General features: G+C 37.0%; 1 protein-coding gene across 1 annotated transcript in view; it reads right to left on the minus strand.

The window, feature by feature from the left end:
* Window positions 1-5,014: 5,014 nt before the first annotated feature.
* The window catches only part of PRICKLE1 (prickle planar cell polarity protein 1), a 58,380-nt gene continuing 41,810 nt past the window's right edge, over window positions 5,015-21,584 (minus strand). Inside the window, exons 2-8 of the mRNA XM_063446926.1 lie at window positions 12,833-13,009; window positions 11,409-11,522; window positions 10,329-10,466; window positions 9,529-9,732; window positions 8,510-8,696; window positions 7,490-8,353; window positions 5,015-6,885 (exon numbers count right to left, since the gene is read on the minus strand). Of these exons, the coding sequence (XP_063302996.1) occupies window positions 6,032-6,885; window positions 7,490-8,353; window positions 8,510-8,696; window positions 9,529-9,732; window positions 10,329-10,466; window positions 11,409-11,522; window positions 12,833-12,952 (2,481 nt within the window). The 5' untranslated portion in view covers window positions 12,953-13,009 and the 3' untranslated portion in view covers window positions 5,015-6,031. The remainder of the gene's footprint in view (window positions 6,886-7,489; window positions 8,354-8,509; window positions 8,697-9,528; window positions 9,733-10,328; window positions 10,467-11,408; window positions 11,523-12,832; window positions 13,010-21,584) is intronic.

Here is a 21,584-nt window from a genome sequence, read left to right on the forward strand (position 1 = left end):
GCCATGACATAGTGAGTGGAATAGCTTAGGTGTGAATCTAGATGGACGTGTATCCTAGTGCGTTCCATATAACTGCATAACTCCCAAGTGTCACTATTTTGGAGGGACAGTCCCTATTTTCCATCCTAATCTCCCTCTTTTCTAAGAAGTCCATATTATTGATATATCAGAGAGTATAACAGAGCTCCACAGCAATAATACTCTAAAGGTCTTTACAATAAATGTGTTTAGCAATCAGTCGGTGTAAATATGATACATTGTTCTTGTTAATTACATTTTGTTGCATAAATTAGTAAGTCACCTACAATTTCTAAGAAAAGCCCGCCCCAGAAATTAAAGTGTCCCTCTTTGTCCAGTTGAAATGTTGGGAGGTATGCAACAGGTCATCTCCATATATCTCACCTGATACACAGCATTCTATATTACTATACATCTGAAACGCATGCTCTCAGGAACAGACATTAAGGACAAAATAATATAATAGACAATCCGCTAGGATACTGTAAGCTGGTTGGGGAACTTGAACAAAAACTAAAATTGCCAAATCCAGGGGGCTGAAGATGTTACTTTAAATTCATGATTTATCTGTATTATCAAAGATATTATAATACAGTCCTCAGGGAAAACCAACAGTATGCAATATCATTATATCCCAGTACTCTAGCATTACTGACCAAACAGACTGCTGGTGGGCCTTGAGGACTTGTCGGGAACCACTGCTCTAGAACAAAAATGTCCATTTTGGTATCCTTGTTTCTAGGTTGTTCGATATGCATGTTTTTGTTTTAAACAGAACAAAACTTATAAACACTGCTCAAAAAAATAAAGGGAACACAAAAATAACATCCTAGATCTGAATGAATTAAATATTCTTCTGAAATACTTTGTTCTTTCCATAGTTGAATGTGCTGACAACAAAATCACACAAAAATTAAAAAATGGAAATCAAATTTTTCAACCCACGGAGGTCTGGATTTGGAGTCACACTCAAAATTAAAGTGGAAAAACACACTACAGGCTGATCCAACTTTGATGTAATGTCCTTAAAACAAGTCAAAATGAGGTTCAGTAGTGTGTGTGTGTGTGGCCTCCACGTGCCTGTATGACCTTCCTACAACGCCTGTGCATGCTCCTGATGAGGTGGTGGATGGTCTCCTGAGGGATCTCCTCCCAGAACTGGACTAAAGCATCTGCCAACTCCTGGACAGTCTGTGGTGCAATGTGACGTTGGTGGATGGAGCGAGACATGATGTCCCAGATGTGCTCAATTGGATTCAGGTCTGGGGAACGGACGGGCCAGTCCACAGCATCAATGCCTTCGTCTTGCAGGAACTGCTGACACACTCCAGCCACATGAGGTCTAGCATTGTCTTGCATGAGGAACCCAGGGGCAACCGCACCAGCATATGGTCTCACAAGGGGTCTGAGGATCTCATCTCAGTACCTAATGGCAGTCAGCCTATCTCTGGCGAGCACATGGAGGGCTGTGCGGCCCCCGAAAGAAATGCCACCCCACACCATTACTGACCCACTGCCAAACCGGTCATGCTGGAGGATGTTGCAGGCAGCAGAACATTCTCCATGGCGTCTCCAGACTCTGTCACGTCTGTCACATGTGCTCAGTGTGAACCTGCTTTTATCTGTGAAGAGCACAGGGCACCAGTGGCGAATTTGCCAATCTTCGTGTTCTCTGGCAAATGCTGGGTTGTTGGGCTGTAAGCACAACCCCCACCTGTGGATGTGGGACCCTCATGGAGTCTGTTTCTGACCGTTTGAGCAGACACATGCACATTTGTGGCCTGCTGGAGGTCATTTTGCATGGCTCTGGCAGTGCTCTCTTGTTCCTCCTTGCACAAAGATGGAAGTAGCGGTCCTGCTGCTGGGTTGTTGCCCTCCTACGGCCTCCTCCACATTTCCTGATGTACTGGCCTGTCTCCTGGTAGCACCTCCATGCTCTGGACACTACGCTGACAGACACAGCAAACCTTCTTGCCACAGCTCGCATTAATGTGCCATCCTGGATGAGCTGTACTACCTGAGCCACTTGTGTGGGTTGTAGACTCCGTCTCATGTTACCACTAGAGTGAAAGCACCGCCAGCATTCAAAAGTGACCAAAACATCAGCCAGGAAGCATAGGAACTGAGAAGTGGTCTGTGGTCACCACCTGCAGAACCACTCCTTTATTGGGGGTGTCTTGCTAATTGCCTATAATTTCCACCTGTTGTCTATCCCATTTGCACAACAGCAATGTGAAATTGATGGTGACTCAGTGTTGCTTTTTAAGTGGACAGTTTGATTTCACAGAAGTGTGATTGACTTGGAGTTACATTGTGTTGTTTAAGTGTTCCCTTTTTTTTTTTTTTTTTGAGCAGTGTATTTGGTGTCAAGGTTACATTATCAAAAACAATCTTGTAAGGCAAATTTGTGAATAAAAAAAAATGTAAATGGTTCCAAACACATATTGTTCCCTTAAAGCCTGTCTCTCTGTGTTTACACGTGCCCAAGTTGGGGGGAATTTTTTCGGGAGTTGATTTATTTATAAAACATTACGTTATCAAACACCTTTACAGTTGTAAAAGATGAATATATCTGTAATTAGATATAACAAGGATAAAGAAATGTACAGACTGAAGGCATCAAGAACTCCTCATTCAGTCTTGTTTTACTTGACCTCTTGACCTACTGAGACAACCTCTTCGGATCTATAGAATGGAGCTCTCTTCTCCCCCCCCCCTCCCCCTCCGTCAGGTTTCTTTCTTTTATGACGTGGTAAGTAGTTTAGAGTTAAATAGACACCCTTCCTCCTTTACGGTTATAGGAGGGGATGATTCCAAACGAACTGCATAATCAATACTTGTGAACTTAAAGTGCTTTAAATATCATGACACACATAGTAGGAAACAAAAAGTGGGTGACTTGATTTAATATGTGCCAATGTATCCTGCAGCTCTGATCAATGTGTAAAATAGATTGCACACATTCCTTATTCTCTAGGACACAGTCAACATTAATGCAATTCCTTTGGAATTATACCAACGAAAGCCATAGTGTCCCTTGAGCCATCTGGTTTAGTTTGTATCATTACAGTGTTTATTATGGGGCATGCAGATTTTAACAAATCTCTGCAGTTTATATGAACCGAGTACAGGGAGATAATGACCGTATTTATCATTAACATGATTTGCTACATTATATTTTTCCTTTATTGCATTTAAACATAAGAGGTTACAAATGTTATTTTCTTAAATACAATCTTAGGAAAGTGGTGTTGAACTTGGAAGAGATTCAGTGTTTTAATCAAAAAGGCAAGGATTAGAAAAGATTGTGCAATCTAACTGGCTTTATTCACCCACACTGATCACCTTTAAAAGAAGCTTCACTGAATTAATGACCTGTCAAACAAAGTTTCGGTAAATGTTTTGAACTTCAATCTGGCTCCATAGTTACATTTAAATCATGGCTACTAAACAAAGAATTGGGGTTAATTTGCCATCTCACAATTCTCCACTCCCTTTACATTGTAGGGTCACAAAATATGGTCTTTCCTTAGCCTGTTTTGTACATCTGCACAATTATAGAATCTCCAACATGAAGGTTAGGTGTTCTTATTCAGCACCAAAGCAAGGCCAGATCTTCGATTGGGTCATAAATGCAATGTATGTAATCCAGAACAGCTCTTGAGGTTGGACATAGGTGCCAAGCCTGTGTATGTCCTAATTTTGTCCTAATTATGTGTCAATTGAAAATTTGACATTTATTTTAAGATTTTTCTACTCTTTGATATACAACTACAGTACCTTCACTCGCTTAGCAAAGTTTGTGAATTCTCATCACTTTATTATTGGAAACTGAACACCTAGATTGTAATTTGGACTCCCTCTACAAAGATCATAAAAATGTTTTAGCACAGAGGAAACAGGGACCCGATTATTGAACACAGATATTTAATAAACCCCAGATAACCCTTTCAAAAACATCTAACTAGTTTACACAATACAAACTTTTCTTTATGATGATGTCATTCCAACTATTCTACTCTGAGCCCCTAAAATGGTTATAAGCATATTAAACAAACAAACCACTTACACAGTTTTTGGTCAGCCAGCATTAGAACACCTCTATAGGAAGAGGTTTTAGCAGTAGAAAGAGGGACGTGCTCATGCCATTGTACAGAACACTGCTGAGACCTCACTTGGAGTATTGTACGCAGTACTGGAGACCGTATCTCCAGAAGGATGTTGATACTTTGTAGAGAGTTTAGAGAAGGGCTACTAAACTGGTTCATGGATTGCAGGATAAAACTTACCAGGAAAGGTTAAAGGATCTTAACATGTATAGCTTGGAGGAAAGATGAGATGGGAGGGGGGAGGGGGGGGGGGGGGGTAGAAACATTTAAATACATAAAGGGAATCAACACAGTAAAGGAGGAGACTATATTTAAAAGAAGAAAAAACTACCACAAGAGGACATAGTCTTAAATAAGAGGGGCAAAGGTTTAAAACTAACATCAGGAAGTATTACTTTACTGAGAGGGTAGTGGATGCATGGAATAGCTTTCCAGCTGAAGTGGTAGAGGTTAACACAGTAAAGGAGTTTAAGCATGCGTGGGATATGCATAAGGCTATCCTAACTATAAGATAAGTCCTGACTCAAAATTTTACTACAAAGTAATTCAAAATAGTTCAGATTAGGGATGTGTGCAAGAACAATTTAAACCAACCCCGCAAAATAAACCCCAAAGGACATTGGCTGTTAAAACTTCCCATCATATGTCTGATGTTGTTTAGGATAGTTTTGTTATTTTACATTTGCCAGAGTAGGTGCAAGTTATCACCTTAACTTGTGGATCCATGTAGGACTAATAGGAAAATGTTAATAACCTATATGTTATGTTTTTGTCATGCTTTATACCTGGATAGCGATGAAGTGAACGAAATAAACTGCGCTATAGACAATATAAGAATGCAATAAAAAAATGACAACAAAAAAGATAAATCAAACCAGTAAGGCAAATTGTTTATATTTTAATCCACAGAAAGTGAGTCAATCTTTCAAAAATACCAAACAAACTTAGCAATTATTGCAAACAAAGGTTTAAGAGAAGCAAACTATTGTGGTGGTTGTTCCAGTAAACTTTGAAAAAATGTTTTTTGTTTTTTTTTGTTCAACAGCAAAGGGAACTTGGACAACAAAATTCTTCTGCATCATTAAAAGTCCCGTCACGATTTGACTTATTACAAGTCCTCCAAGAACGTTAAAAAATATCAACAGTAATGCTTCTCTCAAAGTCCATATTAATGATATCTTGAGGGATATAAAAAATATCAGTTTCTGGATTTAACATATACAATATATACATTATTTGAACAGTTAAATTAGGGCTAAATTTGTTTAAAATGCTACATTATAAATAATTTGCAGCTAAATATTCTACACTTAGCAAAGGCTTAAAATATTTTCAGAACTTAATATCCTTCAACAATACTGGCTAAACAAAAAAGTACAAAATGAAACTAGTTCACTTTAAAATGTCCATGTGCATATCTTTTTAACTGCAATATAAAAGAACACAAAAAAAATATTAATTGCATCCTTGGTAACTAGAATGCCAGTACGGAAAACGAAGATAAAGTGTAAAATATGAAATCACGAAAAGTACGGAGTTTTCAAAGAATATGTATCCTTGAATCATCAGAGTGCCGTGGACTGAAATGTCCAAAGACATGAGAGCATCTCACTTATATAAATGGAAAAAGGGAAGTCTTTGTACATCAGAGTGTGAAGCGTAATCCTAGGTTTTATTATAAACAGCATTATTGGATAAAATGCAAAATAACGTCAAACCTGAAATGGTTCATCCAGGTCTGCTACTAAACCTGATCCGGGGGAAATAAGAATTGTAAACACCAGCCATCCTCTTTATATTACACATTAGCAAAGAAAAAAAAAAGTAGCAACCATAATAAGTCTCTAGTTTAAAAATGTGTGTATTTTTCTTCACAGGAATGAAATTAGGGAACCAACAACTCTCTAAGAAATAATACAATTTTTGCCTTTGTGTCCCTTTTTCTTTTTGGATTTAGTGGTCCTTTGGCCAAAATGAGAGCTGGGTAGTGCAGTTGATGGACTAGACAAGTCTGTGTAATATTGAAACCTTTGTTGTAATGGCTGAGGGATAGGTTGTCCAAGAAAATAGCCCTCTTCTTCTGAATCTGAAGAGGAGGATGAACAGGTTGAACACCAGGAATCATCGTCCTCCCCATATAGCCCCAGGAATTTATCCATAAATTGGCCTTGCAGTCCATATCCAGAAGCAGCATTTGTGTACTGTCCACGAAGTTCAGCATTCTGAAGGTATGACGGCAACTCATGAGGTGCTTTATTTTGAAACATTCGCTCATAATCCTCAGAAGTGTAAAATCTCAATTTCTCTTTTCCAGATGGTTTATCTGCAGCAAGATGAAGTGCGTTTTCAGATCGGGATTTACGACTTTTTCTGCGACGATGATGGTGAGGTCTTTGACTGCGTTCCTCAAAATTATAAACCCTACGCCTACTTCTCTCACTCATTGGCGGCTGCCGCAATTCAATGTTGCTATAGTCACCATTGTCAATTACATCATCAGAAAACTTGACTTGAGGTCTTGTTTGAGACTTTGACCTTCTCAGCGCAGATATTTGCACTGGTTTTTCTTCTGGAAGTGGCTTTTCCTGGCAAATCTCAGAACTTAAACTTTTCAAAGACTCTGTGCTTCTATTGAGCATGGACGAATTAAGAGTTCCCATATTGCTCATTTTTTCACAATCCCTTCCATCAATATCTGGAAAATTTTGAAAGGAAAACTGGGAGGGTCTTGCAGTACCTTCTCCATCTACTGATGCTCCTAAGAAAAAATAAAAATACCACTTAATTATTAAAGATACATGTACACACTGAATTATTGTATGGATACATTTGACAAGCATATAACCATAAGGAACGGGTCAAAAGACCACACAAACACACTTTTACAATGAACATTTTCCAAACAAAAGTGTAAGCTCAACACTTAAAGTACATCTATGAACATTAGCCATTTTAAATTGCACTAGATATCATATACTTTTGATTCATATCCTGGTTGGACACACCTGCCTTCATCAGATGAAACATTCAGAGCATAAACCTTCAGGAAGGCTAAGGGCCATAGAAAGCTATTTGAAGACTTAAAAAAAAAAAAAAAAAAGAGGCCCAGCTGCAAATCTAGCTATTCTAGTGTTGATGGCCAATGGCCACATATATGCTCTTTGATAAAACAAACCATTTCACTGCCCTACCAACAATTATTCAACATCTGTTATAGAAATAAGAAAAGAACAAAGAATTTGGGAAAATAAAATACAAAATGTGATCATCAAACCTTGATATTTAGCCTACATCAAACTAAATAATAGTCAAGATGATAAAAAGCAATAAATAGGAACAAGGGATACAAATCAAGACTCTACCTGTTATATTTGACAATGCCAATGAATCCATGGAATCACAAATGTTTGTATTTTGTGGTTTCAGAACATCAGATAAACACTCCAATGAGCCTTTATACCATGGCGTTGTGTCATGTTTGTAACCAGAGGCTCCATGTTCGATATCCAGTTCTTGTATTTTTCTGCTGCTTGCTGGCCCTGGGTGGCTGCCGTAAGCAGAATCTCCCAAACCATCCTGTGATTGGGTCCAGTACATATCCGCCTGATATTTTTTACTTGCCAAACTTTGACTGTGACCATTTCTTTTTAAATCATTATTGCTTTGGATATTTTCTGACATCCAGTGCTCACTAGATCGACTGTCATCGGCCGGCTGCTGAAAGAGTCCTTTTTCTCCAAACTTTAAAAGCAACTGAGTCATGTAGTCATCATGCTCAGCCCATTCTTCGTGATCCTCTGGAGTATCTTGTTCATCGCGTCCTTTCCAATAATCATTATCAAATCCGGCTCCTTGCCTTGATAAATTCAAATCATCCATCTTGCGTGACAAAGTATCATCGGCATTACCAGATAGTCCAGGAAACTTGTAATTTAATGCTGGAGACAGCAAAAGTGATTGTCTGCACTGATCTGTAGATCGGCTGCTTTTCCCCATACGTATACTTCTTCTAGATTCTCTTGACCTTGCAGACTGGAACGCAGAGTCTGAAGAATCAGAAGCGTGAACATCTTCTCCAAGGCTGCAGGTTTTTGAACAATAAATTCGACCCTTTTTGGGAAGAAACGGACACCCCAGAAGAGAAACTTTACACTGGGCACATGAGAAGCAGGTCTCTGTAGCATGCCAATGCTGTCCATCATAGGTCATTTGTGCATGGTCAACACCTATTAAAATAAAATAAAAAAGGTTTTGTTACAATGACAATAGTGGACAAATTATTGCTAGGAAAACAATGAAAAAAAGGTTCACATTTCTATTCAACAGTTATTTTTATGCAATCACTTAAAAACAAAACAAACCAAAAAAAAAGCATATAATACCTATATGTTCTCCACAGGATTCACAATACTCTGCGTAGTGAGATTCAAAGCAGCCACAGCAAAAAGGGCGACCATCTTTCATGATGTATCTCTGTCCCCCGAGTACGGTTTCACACTCATAGCAGCAAAAATGCTTCATGTGCCAATGCCGTCCTTCAGCCTCCGTGCATTCATCAGCAAATATAATCTGCAAAAATATATATTTTTCACCATTATAAATGCCGCTAGTTAGAATAAATAGAAAAACAAATAAAATAGAAGAAATTAATTTTAATTAGTTCTTAATAGGATGCCTACCATCATTATCTCTGATACTTCCCTTCAACTGGAAAAGGCCACTTTAAAGTAATTTTTTTATCGTTTCACATTTACCCCGGGTGTACAGCCTACAGCCCCTCTATCCCTAATGTGGTAGTTCCCCTCCGCAATTAATATTACCCAATTTTTCCAATAAAGTACCAGGGGGCACCTAGCACCATATCCCCGTAACCTGTTCAGTGGGTTGTAGTAATTATGTGTTTGAAGTCCACTTTTAAAAAGGAAAGAAAGGGATCCCCCACCCACAGACTTTCCCAAATAAAACAACTCAACTGCCATACAAAAACGTTCAGCGTTCATTGCATAACACTGTAGCAACATAGCAAAAACATCATGTTTTGACTTTTTAAGTTGTGATACATTGTGTATACTGGGATTGTACTCAAACTGCCACATGGGAATTCCGGACCTAAATAGCAAACTTCCGAGAGTGAATGCTAGGAAGTCTTGTCATGGAGAGTTTCTCTATTGTAATTATTTCTATCCTTTTCAAACTACTACACTACATGCACGCCTTACTGTAATCCTTTCAACAAGAGCCAAGACTTAACAAAACCTTTGTTCTTTTTATCCCCCAGGGTAAAGGTCAATGATGTTGACTTTGGTTACTTTTACATCAGGATTTGCAAGATTTGAAAGTGATCATAAGAGTTCAGGGCAAATCAAAAAGGATAAGAGGACGGTGGTGTGCAAGTGTGTACCTCATCGCAGGCGGAACATCTTGGCTTAAGTAGTTCTGCATGGTGTCTACCGCAATGTATTTTTCCATCTTGATAGAAGTAGATCAGATCAACAAGCAGCTCGTTGCAAGTTGAACATGCAAAACATGACGGATGCCAACAGACCCCTGGTCCAGCTCGTGACACAAAAATTGCAATCTCACCTCCATTAATTTTCCCTCCGCACTAGAAGAATTAAAGAAAAATAGAAAAAAAAAAAAATCAATTAGAACAAGTCTAGCATTATTCCATGTTGATGGATTGTTGGCACATTCGTTACCATTCAAATTAAAAGAAAAAATACTACTTGTGACATAAAACCAACCATGGAATTTAAACACCCCTTTAAAAACCCAAAATGGAGCAAAGTCTAATAATCTCCTGCCGTAAACTGATTCTAAACCAAGAAAAATATTGCTGATGTATGTTAAGTAGATACTTAGGGAACCACTTAGCCTGGGATTCATTATTAGAATGTGTTTTTAATAAAACGTTAGCCATCTGGGTACAATTTGACACTTTTCCAATGCAGAAAACTCTTTATGCTCACGTCTGTACGAGCATGAGCTCAAGCTCAGAATTCGCAAGTGTATACAGAATAACACGGAAATCAAAAGGATCAGCTGCCCTTGGGAACCAGACAGTGAATTTTAATAGATAGTTCAAATTAATATATTACACACATACAGTACATTGACAATTTACAACCGTTCAGTTGAATATTTGAAATGTATTCAGAATCCTCAAATGCCAAGTGACAATAAAACAGAATAATAAGTTACCTGTTCGCACACCGCATGCATCACAGCCCTTGACAATAATTTAATATTGCCTCTTCCAAGGGCCTCCTTTTTGCGCTGGGTACTAAACATTTGCAATTCCTTCTTCTCCTCCTCACTTAATGACTGGCAATATCGCACCTACATAAATAGGACATTAAAAGCAACGGTAAGCATTTCTAGGCTTGTGGCTTATTTTGACACTTGACTGGCAAATTCAACAGAAGGGCAAATACACTATGGCTACTTAATGGCCCTGCAAATAATGAGTTATTTGGCATTACAATTTGTACAATGAGATTGTAATAAGTAAACATTATAAAAGTATGTTTGCTGTCTGAAAACATTCACAGTACAATGTATCTTGGAATTCAAACAGCCCTGGAAGGTGGAATCGAAAAGCAAACACTATAAAAAGCTCAGTCTGTGTAGAAATTCTTAAAATAAACTTGACTAGTCACTGAAACATATGGGGAGGGGGAAACTGCAATGTGGCAACCTAGCCGGGTTATTTACTATAGTGGGAATTCAAAGTGAATTTTACATTTAGGCCCAAATAGCAAAATTGGAAGAAGTCAGCTACTTTTTTTTTTTGGGGGGGGGGGGGATATTGTGGCCTCAAATCTGAAACGCACTTAATTCCTGACAATTCTCCCTTTAAATAAATGTAAAAGCAGTAAATTATATTAAAAAAAAAAAAAAAAAAAAATTATATATATATATATATATATATATATATCTCAACTGGCTTTTTACTCCAGTGATTGTTCAATTGCCAACTACAGCAGCAGTCGGAACAAAACAGGGATATCCGAATTTAATAAAAATAGGGGTAATAGAGGGGACCTCCCACTGGTTTAAATACCTACAGTAAGAGGGGACAACTCCTTTCAGGAAGTACTTTTAGATGCAATACAAAAAAAATTAAGAAGTAAAAAAAAAAACAAGCCAACAACAACCCACAAACGAAAAGCTATGCTGTAACAAAGCAGCAAATTTCTGAGCAGGATATTCAGCCAGACCTGTGTATTGCACACTCTTCTTAAGTGGTTGAATCAGTGGATTAAGAAATCTTAATATTACCTCATTATCGTGTGGAGGAAGCTGATACAGAAGCTGTTTGATCCTATACTTTTCTCCCACGCTGTTAACGTACGGGACCTTTTCCTCCGGCAGACAAGCAAAGTATAACTGGACCTGCGTTTTGGAATAGAGAAACAGAAGATATTTTGAATTATTTTATCCTACGTAAGCAACTGGTGGGAGATATTGACCTAAGAGATAGGAGGTTGGGACACTAAAAAAACACAAATGCTCTATTATATCTGTGTCAGCTTTGAGCGTCTACTCTAACGAGCTCCAGATGACCTAACTCCGCACAACTAGATAGATAGTTTGCTTGCACCCAGCTGTTGGATTGCTCCTATGGAATGTAGCTTGCAGTGACCATTAGGTGGTATCATAAATTATACACTTTTAATGCTGCCATTATGTCCACCTCCTCGAGGACCAGTCAACAACTCAGTGGACATTACAACATATCTATCTACAATTAGGAGAAATATTTGCATATTAACCTAGCTAGAAAACCAGCCCCTATAAACAGGTTTAATTGGTTTCTTGCATTTTACACAACAGTGAGACAAAAGCTTGTCTGTATCTCCTCCAGGCCGGATCTCTCATATCATCAGTTTTCATTGTTTCCATGTGAGTTTTTTTTTTCTCCTCCAAGGGACCCGCAGTCTGCTACATGGGAAGGGTAAATCTCAACATGTTTTAACCAGATGCAGCTTTTTTTTCCTTTGAAGAGGTATGGCTTATCTGCAGACCTCATAGCAATCACTATGCCAGACACACCTTTTAGTTTTTAAATCAGGAACACCCAAAAAGCAGTCTTTTTAAATCTCCAAAAAAAAAAAAAATCTGCATGTGTTATCATTAGAAGACCTTTCAATTATTGTTGCATGTTGCAATTCGGTAGGGAAACCTATCCAATCTAGTCATTTCACTTATCTTTAGGATCCAAAACTCTCTCCCTCTACTCTATCCCAGAGTCCCTCTTTTCGAGGACATCACAATTCACGTTACCACCTTCGCCGTGTTTGTTTGCACCTCTAATCAGAATGTGTCATGTGTCTGTGCAAATATAAACTCAATAACACAGACAGTAACGAGTCTCAAAACCTAGTAAATATTTGGAATATTTATTGCGGTCTTTAAATAATAATGAAAAAAGGAATATAAGTAGCTTTCTTTAGGTTACAAAGTACATAACATGTTCTTTAGATTGTAAGCTCCTTTGGGTAGGACCCTCTTAACATACTGTCCCCATATGTTTTGTTAGAGTTAAATGTTTGTCTACTTTAGATATTGTACAGCTCGGTGCTATATAAAAAATGGAAAAACCATTTGCACTCCCTAAAACCAGTTGAATTATTTGATAGCAGGTTAATTACACTTTGTATATAACGGAGATGATCAGCAAGACAATGGCCAATTCACCATACCTGTTCAGGTCGAAGGCCAGGAGGAACCCAAGTGTATTCTTCCATTGCACATCCAGAGTCGTCATCCGATGTGGAACTTCTTTGACACCCATACGTGAGCTTACTGACTTTTTGCTCCATTTCCACGGGCAAATATCAAGTTTTTATTTAACGTTTTGTTCCAGCTCATCAACTTTTCTGTGGGGATAAAAAAAAATAAAAAATGAATAATGTTCAAATGGAGTCTAAAGTTGTGGTGAACCATATCCCCACAAAATGTACAATACATATATTGCTGGCATTTGGGACAAGCCTTGAAATGAATAGAATTTATTGTGTTCAGCCATAAATGCTCGCTACTCTGTCACCTCTGTACACTGGAGGTCCATGGTCTGCAAAGTTCATTTAAAACATCAATGATTCATTTTGGTTTGTGAGTGGGAAACAGATCAAATCTTCCACCCTTTGATGTCTTGTAATAAGAGACGAGTGTAAATTCTTGGGAAACAGAAAAACTATATAAAATGTAACGGTCACAATTGTCAGTAGAAGTCCTGTGGGTTGTATGTGTGAAAGACAAGAGTCCTCTTAGATATTCAGAGAGGGAATGTTTTTACAAAACTCTCTGTATAAAACATTTGGCTGAACATCATATGGACCAACGTCTCTTTGGACTAAAATTCCCAGAAACATCAGTAGCTGGAATCTGTTCCAGGGAGATGGGACACGTTGCACTGGTAAAAAAAAAAAAAAACTAAAAAAAAAAACACAACTCCTAGAACTTAGTTCAACTATAAACTAAAAAAAAAAAAAAAAAAAAAACTAAAAAAAAAAATTATATATATATATATATATATATATATATATATATATATATATATATATATATATATATATATATATATATATATATATATATATATGAAAAAAAAATCCAGATGTAAAAGCATTTGGGCCATTTAAAAATTTTTTTTTTTTTTTATAAACGGTGTAAATCTGAATTCTGGGGGATCCTACGGTAAAGACATCACCTTGGCAAAAGGCAGTAAAGCCAGACTGTGAACCATTCTTAGGTTTGGAAGTAGTCACAAAGAGCGTCTTATACATGTGAAACATGACGGCTTAACCAGACTGTTACATTAGCATCTGCATACAGTACAGACACTGTGATGCATATATAATGGTGGAGTTGTCTCCATAGCTGCTCACTAGCAGGTCAAGACACACATTGCTCAATGGATACATTTCTGTAGGCTGTACCATACAATCCTAAACTGAAAGTATTTGAGATATATTTATATATATATATATATAAATATAAATATAAATATAAATATAAATATAAACTTTCTAAAATCTAGAAGTCCAAGAAAAAGAAAAAAAGATTTAAAAAGTAAAAAAAATAAAATATATATATATATATATATATATATATATATATATATATATATATATATTATTATGAATGTAATACCTTTTAAATCAAACACAGGTAAATAAAAATGAGCCAGTTTATATCTCAGGCATTGTATTAACACACTCATGCCAGTGTATGGGGCTAATCATGAACCTACATTGCTTGGATATTATGATTTGTGTAGACCATGTTCCTGACAGACTGCATGTTACTCCTTCTCAGACATTCTCCACCTCCAAGGGGCAACAGAACTCGTGAAAACCGAGGGCAGTCCTCGGAACTTCCTAAAGCTATGCTTTGTAATTAACCAACGCGGCAGTAAAAAACGTGCACCGGAAAGGATTTGTTGTTACTAGTGCAGTGCTGAGCTCTAAATGTGTGGGGCCTTCATTTTACAGGAGCTAAAAAAAGGTGTTGGGTTTACACGAACCACCACCAATCTAGTAACAGAAGGTCGTAAGTGTGAATGTGGGGTATTGAAAAGTCTTAAAATAGTCCTTTTTACAACAATCTCTTTTTTTAAGCTTCATTTTTACATGAGTTGTTTTAATCAATTAAAAAACAAAAAACAAAAAAAAAAAACAACTGGGCCTCAATGTTAAAAACGACACACTGGGCCTATTAAAGACCATCGTGTGTATTAAACGCAGTTCCATTATAATTCTTTGCACTTCTTACTTACAGGTAGAAAAATATTGACTAAACAAACCTGCTGAAAAAATAACAAAAAGTGTGTATCAGGAATGAAGTCTGCTGGAAGCCAGGCCACTGAATGCTTTTACAGTTGCACAAATTCTTCAAAGGAAGTGGTAAACAGCCAGCCATGTCAGTAGCAGTCAGCATGCAGAAACCAACTGAGCAGCTGTAAAAACTGAACGGGTGGAAAGCCACTTAAAGGGGGGTATAGCTTCCAGCTGAATAGAAAATACAACTACTTACCCACCCAGGACTGGAGAATTTAAATGGAGTTTTCCCAATTAAAGAAATGTATTAGGCTGCTACTTTTGTATCAACTATTCTGATCAAGGAATTACAGAGTATTGGTAGAACAATGTTTTACTGGTTTAGAAAACACCAAAAGATTGGGGTGGGCGGAGGGGGGAGGAAGGCCAGGGTGGTTGTAAATCAGTAAATATAAAGCTACTTTCCTGGCATTCTGTTAATGATTTATTAACCAATACCCTGAGTTAGATCATTACGACACAATTAGTTAACAGGACACAAAGTGGAAGTTTTAAGCCTGAGCTCATCACAAAGTAAACCTGTTCTATGGAATTTCTGAGCATCCGAACCACGTGGAGTACACACAGGATAAAAACAAAAAAATAAAAAAATAAAAACTTCAGTGAAAAGTGAACGGAATACACACTGATGTAGGAACCACATAATAATAATAATAATAATAATAATCCCAGTCCCACATATGATTTTAAAGGCTACACCTCCACCCCCCCCTCCCGGTTCCTATACCCATGGTAACACAATTTAGCTAGAGATCACAAGTATGTATTAAATACACACTGTCAAAATGTGTATAGTAAAGGTTTGGATGGGCCCAAAATATTGCTCATAATGCTTTACTAGAATTACAAAATTATAGCAAAGGCCGAATAATAAAGTTTTTTCTATGAAAAACAAAACAAAAATCCCACAAAAACAGATTATAGATGCATTATAGTAATCCAGTGTAAAGTAGAAAGTCTGTTGGAATTAATGGCCTCTAGCAATGGGAGGTTAAAACGTTAACTTTATTATTATTATTTTTTTTTTTTTTTTTTTTTTTAGCCTCAATAGCAATGAAATCTAAAGTGGATAAGGCAAGCATCCAAAATAAAAACAGAAGCGATAGCACAACTTACACTCAGCCAAAATTCACTGTTTGGATTGGCCTTCTGTGCAATATATCAAATCGAGACAAGTATCAGGCCAATAATCTAGAGCGCTTGGATCTAATGGAGCCACCATTTCTGCTTTAAACCCCATGTCTTGCATTTCAGCTCTAAAACGAAGGGCTGTAGCAAATGATCCTTAACTTTTCACACAGTCACCTGTTAAATTGGGAACAACACTCCTTTTGTCATTTTTTACAAGACCCAATTGAAACCAGTTTCCAGAAAAAACACCTCCCCACAAACCGTTTTAAATACACACAATTGTGACTGAGAATTCCATTCTTAACCACAAAGTTACACAAAACTACCTTAATTAGCCAATTATACAACACATACATAAAACAACAATATGTAACAAAGACAATAAATGCAAACCCACTCTTGGCTAGAATTTACATTTAATATAGACTTTTGAAAACTAAGAAAGTAAATTAATAAACGTGTCTATTAATAATTTTTAAGTCCTTATGGTAAGAAAAGCAGCAGTCACAATTAAAAGACTTAAAACACACACACAAACCCAAACGCTAAAACACTGAAAATGAAAAATGGCAGTCATTCAAAACTGAAATGTAATCCTACCTAGACCACCTGCATATCAGACAGGCCCTGTGTCTAAACCATCTGACAACAAAGGTACACATGCAAAGTACCAATGCTGGGTTTGTTTCATATAAAGGGATCACAAGTGAGGCCATCTTGTGTGTCACACAGAACAGAGGCACAGTTCAGGGGCTGTTATACCTGGCTCTCTCAGTCTGTAGCCCTGCAGTTCATCCATCTACATCCAATTAACCTCACTTACAGAAAGCCTGAAGATTAAGTGACTGCAGTGAACTGCGGGTAATTCTAATTATAGTAAGCCATTTACAAAAAGGAAATCAAAAATAAATACAATAATAGACTATGTTCTCTGCAAAATTGTATCATTCATTTTTTTTTTTTTAAATAGCAAACATTCTAAATAAATAAAAACAAAATCCAAACTATGTATATAAAATAAAAAAAAAATACATTTTAGAAAGTATGTTTGCATGGATAAGGATAAAAACAAAAAACAAATAAATCATGCAGAAAGGTCACCCAGAATAAAAAGTATAATACCTAAATGAGCACTTACCTGACTGGCTTTGATAGAATCTTAAAATGGTAATTTAGAATCCTTGGCAAAGTATCTCTACAAAGCAGCTGCAAACATCTCTGGGATTCAACTTAGTCCACAGACTTTCCTTTCTGTTTCCCAAATGAGCAGTTCAGACCATATCCCCTACCTGTACTTCTAAGAGTCCACCCCTCTACTTATTCACAATGTCACAGGCCCAGCCCATCCATTCATGATCTTGCATACAAAAATTCCAACAACAGTGAACTGGGATGGACTTCAACCAGCTCCCTCCACTTCCTACAGACTAGATCCCATACAGATGGAACTTGCCCACTCCCATGTGCATCAAAAGGAAACCTCCATTCATTGGTCTTCTAAACACAACAGGAGGCTACATAAATAGCCCATGCATGTGGACAAGACATTCCTTGACAATCAGGAAACAATTCCCAGTACTGTACAAAACCTGCTCCAAATCACATCTGATAGTAATTGCTAGACAGAGATACAGCACACACACTGCAAAATCAATTCACAAGATAATTCACTTTTGTGTCTATGAGACTTAAAACTCCAGATTAAATTTACAGATATCGTTCAAGTTAATTCCCTAAAAACCAGCATTGTTTTAAGTACAATGAATTAATCGGCTAAAGTTAATCATATCCAATCATCATTTAAGGTCATCAAGCAATTATTTAAAAGCTGTGACAGTGAGATCCAATGGAATTAGATTTTATAGATTACACAAATTGGGCACAAGTCCGTTTTTGGAATCCATGGCACCGGTACCTCTGTCTGCAACCAGTTTTTTTTTATATTTTATTGTTTGGGATACATGTCACAGAGTAGGACATGAAGAAGGACTGGAACAGAGCCATTATCTTGGGTGTCAAACAGCACCCCCTAGCTGCTGTTATAGGATCTAGCAAGGCAGTATGTGAGATCTGGTCCAACAACTACTGTAAAGGCTGTCATTTGAGGCTTCTGGACCCAAAAGTATTTTATTTATCCATTTTGAACAGGAAAGGGGGATTCATTTATGCACATGTGTCTGAACACTCCATACAATAAGCCACATTGTTATCAGGGCTACAGTTTAGTGTATGTAAACAAATGGCTGTTTGTACTTCCTAAAGGCAAACTATTAAATGACCCACTAAAACCGAAACCATTCATATTACAACTCAACAAATCGGCACATGAATTTTTTTTTTTTTTTTAACTAGGCTAAAACAGCCATCTTTGAGAATAAAAAAAAAAAAAATACAAAAAAAAAAAGTTTAAAATAGAAGGGTACGACTGGGCAGACACTCTTGTCATTTAAAAGTTAAGGCTTGGTTTCTTTGAAATTTCCTATCCTCCAGGCATTAAATTTGCAAATGGTTACAAGCAGTTGTCCTCAACACAGTTTTTGAAGTCGCACACTGGCTTCTTCATACCACTGGGATGCAGAGCCCAGACGACGGGGCAGACGTGTCCAAGATGTGCGAATGTATTCCTTGGGCAACGCTTTAATTTTACATATACATGCGTTACAAAATTAAACACACACACCCTCACTTACTTATACATGTATTTACACTACACACACGCAGATCTAACATTTACGAACAGCTGCTGCACCTGCAAGAAAACACGACCAAGATTCTTGACATTTTACCATCCGCAATTAGCAATGCACATCATGTATTACATGATAAAGTAGTCACTTTCCCCTGCAGCAAGGTATTTATTGAAACACATTAACCCAGTCACCTCTTTACTTTAGCTCTCAACTCTCCCCCCACCCCCCTTCCCCACCCCCGTTTACAGATTTAATTAAATTTTCTGCTTGATGAATATTTCTCCCTATAAAAAGGGAACATGATCAGCTTTTGATTCATTTTACCATCGAAGTACGAGATCAAGGACATCAGTAGAGAACGTTATTCAATAAATGCGTTTCCATGGAAATGCCACAGCATAAGCAAAATTATTATTTTTTTATATGTTTCATTACAAATGTGTTTTTAGTGTTAAATTTCCATTTTATATGCAAGATAATATTCCCTTATGATAGGTATTGGGAACCAAAAATACAAGTAATTGTAGCAGCCTGGAGCAGGGGTATCCTATACACAGCGTTCTAACTACTATAATTTTCTGATGGCTATAATTACAGCATGCTGGCTGCTGGTAGATTATTGGCTTTAGTTTGGAAGCATCCCAAGAGTCACAGGTTGCTACTAAAACAACATCCTAAGCTTGGATGCACCTTCGGGCCAATACACACTAAATCACATAGTATTATAAACACCCAATAGATTGTATACTAATTTTATCAGCTTTAGAATTATGATGATCAGTTCATCACCTCCACAGGGATACAAAGCAAAGCTGTGTCCTTGTGTACAAATCGCAACCCAATGCGCATGCACAAATCAATGCTTTCCTATGGGGATTTGCAAGATGCTGGGGATGCAAAGCATGAAAAGGTCCAGCATCGTGCCACAGAGTTAAACTCTGTGAAACTGCAGAAAGAACCTCTGGTGGCCGTCTGTGAGACAGCCACAAGAGAGTATTTACCCTGAAAGATAAGCATTGCGTTTTCTCTAAAACTAATATTTTCATTGCAGGGTTAAGGGGACAGAGGCACTGAACCATGACCACTTCAACAAGATGTCCCTTTAAACAAGAAGAATTTAGGTAACCTATTATAAAGAGAATGAAAAGTAAACCATTTATATTCTACTATATATATATATATATAATTTTATTTTTTTATTTTTTTTTATTCTGTGAGGAAATCTTTTTTTTTAAAAAAAAGGTAAAATAAAATAGCTGACTGGTTTTGTACAGGATTCTTTAAAATCTTCCCAGAAATACAGTCCTTATGGGACTTGGGAAATGTGCATCGCTCGGATCTGTGAAATCACTTAAAGGTGAGGCACACTTCTTTGCCAAAAACACAATTACATTGCCATGTACGGCTGAAAATCACCTAAATCACTGTATGCGAGAAAAAAAAAAAAATACATTTCTCTTCCTTTCTAGCATCCAGAATTAAGATTCATTTGAGAAGTTATAGTACTCTGGTAATGGTTTATAATGCCAGAAAATCATAGCTTTCTCAATTGCCAATACCTAGCACCCACAGATGATAAAACTGTAAATGCTTAAACATTGCAAAACGGCAAAGAGAATATGCATCTTGATAAATCCCAGTCCAACGGGGAGTCTGTAAAAATAGCAGAAATTGGCCATTGGTTGCCGTGACGACAGCTCCACATATAGAACTTTGCCCCAGAATTACTCTTTACACAACACCCACACATAATTTAAGATTATAAATCTTTAAACCAACAGAAGATCACATTCTGCACATTGTGGAGACATGTGGACAATAAGTGACACTATTCAAATAATTTTAGTCAATCCTAAGTATGTCATTATGTTGTAAAATGCGTGATTTAGTGTACGGTTGGAGGACAGACCAACAGCTCTGACTCAGACACAGTATAGATAGGATGCTGGAGTCGTAGCTTTTTAATCATTACCTACGCATTAAAAAAAAATAAACAATTACTAGTAGACTTTATGTCCGATATTTAAACTGTGACAGAGTCCCTTTGTAAGAAAATTGCTCCTTTACGTTACTATGGTCATGGTCTGTAGACGAAATTAGTACATATCGATTTATTGACATACACAATTACATTTTCTGTCAAATGATAAAATAAGAGGTTAAAATAATGGTGGGAATTGGAGAAACAGATGAGGGATTTGGGGAATGATTATTGGATGTAAAGTAAATATGCTCAGAGCATTCTGTCTAAACAAATAAAAAGAGGTCAACAATGCTTCACACCTGGAGCTGATCTACATCATTCCGAATCACTAGGCTAACCTGAACGAGTATTCCCATTTGGCTCATAGGTAATAAACCTGTTGGAACGTTTTCAATGACAGACAACCTCAGACATATGGTCTTTTCCGTAACCAAGTTCCAAACAAATTGTGAAAACTGGTAATGAGTGTTCAGATGTGATCAATTTAAAATTTTTTTTTAAAAAAATACAAGTATATAAACAGGATTTATATTGGGCCTTATTTTATATAAATTATTATTTCATATAGAGAGATATTTTCTATTATATCTCTATTTTGTCCTACTTTCTCTTTCTTTCTCTATTTTGCTTTTGGGGTTATGCCCCGTAGTATCCGACAACCACTACGACTCTGGTGGAGCGGTCTGTTCCACTCCTAACCATTGCTGCATCTCTTTCATCTATTATTTCATATAGATAATTTCTCAAATATAGAATGTTTTAAACAGCTTTTTAGGACAAAGTATGTTAATTTCTAAACAACATTGTT

This window comes from Pelobates fuscus, chromosome 3 (assembly GCF_036172605.1).
Source record: "Pelobates fuscus isolate aPelFus1 chromosome 3, aPelFus1.pri, whole genome shotgun sequence".
In the NCBI taxonomy this organism is placed as follows: domain Eukaryota; kingdom Metazoa; phylum Chordata; class Amphibia; order Anura; family Pelobatidae; genus Pelobates; species Pelobates fuscus.